The sequence below is a fragment of the Colobus angolensis genome, unplaced genomic scaffold, assembly GCF_000951035.1.
Source record: "Colobus angolensis palliatus isolate OR3802 unplaced genomic scaffold, Cang.pa_1.0 Scaffold84, whole genome shotgun sequence".
In the NCBI taxonomy this organism is placed as follows: domain Eukaryota; kingdom Metazoa; phylum Chordata; class Mammalia; order Primates; family Cercopithecidae; genus Colobus; species Colobus angolensis.
The window spans coordinates 2,935,165-2,941,164 of NW_012122265.1; the positions used below are offsets into that span (position 1 = coordinate 2,935,165).

Genomic DNA, 6,000 nt, shown 5'->3' on the forward strand with positions numbered 1-6,000 from the left:
GATCTGGAACATTCCCAATGCAAAGAAAAGATAAATGTCTAAGATGATGAGCATCCTAATTATCCTGATCATTACACATTGCGTGCATGTATTAAAACATCACATGTACCCCGTAAATTGCACAATTATTATGTATCAATTAAAAAAACACATTTCATGGTCTTAGAGCTACATAATGGTGAGTGTAGAAAACTCCTAAAATTCCTTCAGGTGAAAAAGCACTGTTCCCAAGAGACTGAGGGGTGGGCTCAGCGCAGCCTCCGTGGCCATGCAGAGTAAACACAACCCAAGCTGTGCCAGGAGGGAGAGCCCACAGTGCTCTCAGGCATGACCTCCTCACCTTCCCCTTCCTGAAGGGCTTTCTGATCGCCAACGGCCTCAGGCACCAGCTTCCCATAGGAGTGCTTCTCGCTAGAAGCAAACTTCGCTGTATCAAAGTAGACAGACCCATTGGAGACATAGCTGGAAAACAAAAAAGGAATTGGGTGGGGGGAATCTGACAGACCCAAAAGCGTTTCAGCAGGATGACAGTAACAAAATAAAGCAGGGCTATAAAACCGCGAAATCTGCGGCCTATCTACTCTCTGTGGTGGCCACTGAAAACGGCATCAGCTGTTTGGACTGAGTGGGACACGAGGGCCCATCCCGCTGAGGAGGTGGCCTGCTTGCCCTGGCAGCTCATCCCTCTGCCTGGCGTCCTGTGACCCATGCAGCTCCCACCCTGCCTTGCTCAGGGCTGCTGTCATCCTCACTCCTGTGTGGCCTCACCTTTCCCTGAATGTCCACACACCCTCAGCTTGGCCCAGCTGAGGCTCTTGGCCTCCACGAAGCACTCCAGATTACTCCAGTCTGGAATGACTCGTCCTCTCTGAGCTTCGGCTTGCCCGTGCCTCTCAGCTTGGCACAGCCTCTTATGCTGCCTCACAGTAGTCTGTGTTAAGTGGGGAGAGAAGCAGCGCTAATGCTTAAGAGTCTGCCCCATTCCTGGCACTGCCACAACCTCTCGTTTCTCTTTCATCCAGCCAGTGTAGCTCCTGTGGGAGGGAAGCAACCTGAGGCTGGACACTGTGGGTCTCTGGGAGCAGGGGCATGGTACAGTGCTGAGCGCTATAGACAGATAACCGGGTTCCTGTTTGCATTCCCATTTGTTGGCCATTTCTGAAAATGCTTACTTTGGAGATTGAGACAATACAGGCCAGGGAAGTGTGTAATGGACTCGCCAACAAAAAGTCACTAAAATCATAGCCAAGAAATAGATGCTGATGAAACGTACTCTCCCTCGGGATATGACACCAGGACTAGCGCTCTCAAAATGTCCGTGCAATGGCACTGATGATGTCTGTGAAGGCCCAGCAGTATTCACACTCACCACTATGCAGCTCTGGGGCCCCATGACCGAGGTTCCCAGCAGATTTTGGGTTAGGTTCTCACCACGGCCCCCAGGGTAGTGCAGACCCATGCTCCTCAGCCCCTGGGTGGGGCCCAGAGTTTCAGGAGGGTCTGCTGGGGACTTCTAGCTATGCAGCCCCAGAACACCTGCTCCTCTGCTTCCCGAACTCAGACTCAGAGCTGAGGAGCTCCTCCCTGTGCGATGTTCTGCAGCCCTTCCCTCCCTAGGGAGGGCCCTTGTGCTTACCCGTAACCGTTGTCCACAATCTTCTGGACAAAGTTCACGATTTCTGGCACATACTCACTAACCCGGGTTAAGACATCTGGAGGGAGAACCTGTGCAAGACATGAGAAAGTCCTGGGATTTTCCCTTCTGAAAACCACACGCTCCATAAAAACGTTACCAATTCATAAAACGAAAAGCCCATTATGCCCCTCAACTCAAGTTCAGCGTTGACTTGGCCACTTCATTGAGCCAGCTTTGCCAAAACAGGAATTCAGAAATCAGGGCCCTTAGTGCAAGAGAGCCAGCATGAGACAATCGTGACACTTACGTTCAGAGCTTCCATGTCTCTGTGGAACTCCCCTTCCCAGAACTTGGGCAGCTTGGAGAAGATGGAATTGTCAGTCACATCACTGCCAAGTGTAGAATCCAGCCAGTCAGAGAGCAAATCCTTGGCCTCTTCCAGCAACACCTGAAGAGAAAGAAACAAAAACCCAGGAGTGGGCCACATACTTCGCGTGAGCACATCTCGTGCAGTTGGTGTGAGCCCATCAGTGCCCTGAATTCAAAGGTGCTGGCCTTGATCTGTGAAGAGTCACCGTCTCCCAGGGAGACAGCGATGCTTACACAACTGGCTCGGCTGACACAAACACAAGACTCCACAAATGGGCGGGTCTCACATGAACTCAGAAGAGCAGACCGAGGGGACCGTGGGTGCAGAGGCACAAAGAGGTGGGAGGGCCACGGTGGGCCTGGTGAGCATGTGCAGCCTACCTGGGCCATGCAGGGCAGGGTCATGGGCAGAGGCTGGGCAGGAGTACACAGTGTGTCATCTACAGCACAACCACTTGGTGCGTTCAGGAAAAGATTCATGACAGAGATGGCCAGAGGTTAGGAGAGACAGGCAAGGCACTGGTCCCGGAGATCTCAAAAGCCCTATCTTCCTGATGCCATTGATTGAAGATGCCATCCCCACTTGACACACCATGGAATGGGAGGAAAAACCACCAATCCCAGCACAACATGGCATCTGTGTGACCCAGGTACTGACCACACACACTCTAGGCATGAGACATGTCCCAAATGCACTCATGTCAGAAGAGAGAAACGTTTACCCTCCGCCCACCTTGGAGGGACCTAGCGCTCACAATGCACTGACCTGGACCGAGGACAGGGCGTGGCACCAAGCGGATGGTCTGTGGCCTACTACGGGGATGGGAGGCAAAGAACCAAGGATAGAGGGGAAAAGTGTAGGAAAATGGCCTGGCAGACAGTGAGGACACAGGGTGGACAGAGAAGCCACAACACAGACAGAGAAGGGGAACAGGGCCCATGTGGGCCAGGCTCTTGACGCAGTCCCTGCCTACAGCTCCTGAATCAAACAGATGTGTTAATGTATTGCAGGCCTGTGAGCGGCAAGGCACGTCTGCAGGAATGAGCAGGCCCTCCCATCACGGTGGGGCATCCAGTGGGTAGACAAGCACCAAAAGCAGGGTGTGCGCTCTGGGGAGCAAAGGCTGCCAAGTCTGCTGCCTGGAAGGCAAAGTCTGGGCCTGTCCCAAGAACAGGGACACGTGCATCCTCGCCCTCAGGGTCACCAAGGCCATGACCCAGCACGAACTGATGTCCTAATCAAGGCACCAAACGCCCAAGCACATGAGCAACTGTGAATGGGAGTCAGCAGAAACGACAAACAGATGGCCGCTTCAGATGCAAGAGTTATCAGATACATAATACAATCCACTAAGTATGACATGCTAAAAGAAATAAGAAGACTGACAGATACGCAATAGCAAGCAGGGAGAGGCCAGCAAAACAGCCCAGGTAGATGTGAAAATAGAAGCAAACGGAACCTGCAGAGATGAAATCTATTAACAGGCGAAACAGTCTTACGTATCCTACTGAGTGTGTTTCACTTCCTGTCTGAAGGAGAATTTGTGAACAGGAAGACAGAACTGAAGAAGTCATCCAAAATGGAATAGAGACAAGAAGGAAAATATGAAAGACGGGTTAAGAGACACGGAGAAGGATGAGATGAAATGAAGAGACCCACATCTAATTGGCATCCCAGAGAAGAGGGAGGGAATTGAGTAAAAGTGATACTTGAAGACACATCTGAGAATTTCTCGAAACCCAGGCAACAATCCAGACCCAGGAAGCACACAAAATATCCAACAGGATAAGTAAAAACAAATCTCTTATAATGTCTTAGTCAAATAGCAGAAAACTGAAAAGAGAGACTATTTTTACAAGGTGCCTGATAGAAGAGGCATATTTACCAATCAAAGAAAAGTGATTTGAAGGGCAACCGACGTTTTCAACAACAGCTAACAATGGCAGCCAGAAGACAGCAACCACCTTGAACAAACAGGGAGATATACACACTTCGAGACAGACAAAAGCTACTTCCCACCAATACTTCTAAGATAATGTTTCTAAAACTTGCCTGATGATAGGATTGGAATACTCAATGTTGCTAGTCAAGCATACAGATTAACAATCAAAATGTATAAATACAAAAAGATAAGAGACGTCTGGTTTCAGTTTCACGTAAGTTAGGAGTCTGGAAGTTGCCACACTATCTAACAATAGGTAAAAAGCTGAACAAACTGAAAAACCAACTCTTCTTAGATCCGTAAGAGAAGGTCATAGGGCAAACCACTGACCCCCAAACTGGAGAGACCAACAGGAGAAGACAGAGAGTCACAACTTACCAGAGCAGAGACTCATAAGCTGAAAACTTATTGGGGGAACCACTGCTGGGGGAGGAAAACCAGGACTGTAACTGAGAGATTGCTGTATGCTTGGTGTAGGCCAGTCAGACAGCTGAAAACTCCAGGGACCCAGTCAAAGGGGACCCCACACTTTTGTGAGTTTTACCTCTAGGAACCTGACCAGGCTCTCACGGTGAATACTGGAGAAAAATCCCTTGTGTTTCCAATAGCAAGAAGGGAAAGGAAGCATTCCAAAATACACCAGTGCACTCTGTTCTTTTCTTTTCTTCTCTTTCTCTTTCTCTCTCTCTCTCTCTCTTTCCTTTCTTTCTTTCTTTTTTGAGACAGAGTCTGGCTCTGTCACCAGGCCGGAGTGCAGTGGTGCAATTTCGGCTCACTGCAACCTCCACCTCCTGGGTTCAAGCAATTCTCCTGCCTCCGCCTGCCGAGTAGAAGGGATTACAAGCACGTGACGCCACGCCCAACTAATTTTTGCATTTTCAATAGAGATGGGGTTTCACCATGTTGGCCGGGATGGTATCAATCTCCTGACCTCGTGATCTGCCCATCTGGGCCTCCCAAAGTGCTGGGATTTCAGGCGTGAGCCACCGCACCCGGCCAATAACGGGTAGGTCAGAAGTACAGGTAACAGACTACTACTTTCAATTGACATCTGAATTGGGGACAGTCTTACGGGACTAAGCCTTCAACCTGTCAGATCTGACGCTGCCTCCTGGCAGATTGTGTGGAAATGAATTAAATTACAGGACTCCCAGCTGGTGCTTGCTAGAGAACTGACGGGTTGTTGGGGCAGAGGTGGGTTGGGTGAGGGAGAAATCCCTACACAATTTAAACACTGTTTCCCTCTCCCTCAAACAGAAGCCAATCTGAAATGGCTACACACTGTAGGATTCCAAGTATGTGACATTCTGGAAAAGGCAAAACTATGGAGACAGTAAAAAGACTAGCTGTTGTCAGGAGTTGGGGTGGGGAGGGAGGGATAATAGCTGGAGCACAGAGGATGTTCAGGGCAGTGAAACTATTCTGTGTGATACTGTAATGGTGGATACGAGATAGTATTTGTCCAAACCCATAGGATGTACAATCCTGAGAGTGAATCCTAATGTAAACCACAGACTCAGGGTAATGGCGTTCAGTGCAGGTTCACTGACTGTAACAAACGTACCCTCTAGTGGGTGCGGATACTGGGGGAGGTGGCGGTGAGGTGGGTAGGGGATATACATATGACCTCTCACTTCTGATGTGAACCAGAATCTACTCTCAAAAAAGAACTTTTTTTTTCTAAAAAGTGAAAAAATAAGGAGAAACAGACAAATTCACCATCAGAGGAGTTGTTTTGTTTTGGTTCTTGTTTTTGTTTTTTAAGAAACTGTACGAATAGGCTAAGCCAGCAGGAAAAATTAGCAAAGACACACAAAATACTAACAACATGGCCAACAGGTATAGCTAAGCGGATGGCGTGTGGGACTGTGCAGTAGGTGATGAGACAAAATCTTCTCAAGCACAAGAGAACATTCAGAAGCCAGCACACACAGGGGCCACAACACAAGTCCCTGCTCAGATCCAGCTCGGGACAGACTATACTCTCCAACCACTGGGTAATTAAGTTATAAGGGAATAACAATAAGTTAATATGAAAAAATACCATCCATT

At 48.9% G+C, this 6,000-nt stretch overlaps 1 protein-coding gene across 4 annotated transcripts in view; it reads right to left on the reverse strand.

The window, feature by feature from the left end:
• CARS (cysteinyl-tRNA synthetase) overlaps positions 1-6,000 on the reverse strand; it is a 55,915-nt gene that overhangs the window by 25,250 nt on the left and 24,665 nt on the right. For all 4 annotated transcript variants that reach the window (XM_011930114.1, XM_011930112.1, XM_011930115.1 and 1 more), the window contains 3 exons: positions 1,944-2,084; positions 1,637-1,725; positions 341-462 (listed from right to left, as the gene is read on the reverse strand). In XM_011930114.1, the coding sequence (XP_011785504.1) occupies positions 341-462; positions 1,637-1,725; positions 1,944-2,084 (352 nt within the window). The remainder of the gene's footprint in view (positions 1-340; positions 463-1,636; positions 1,726-1,943; positions 2,085-6,000) is intronic.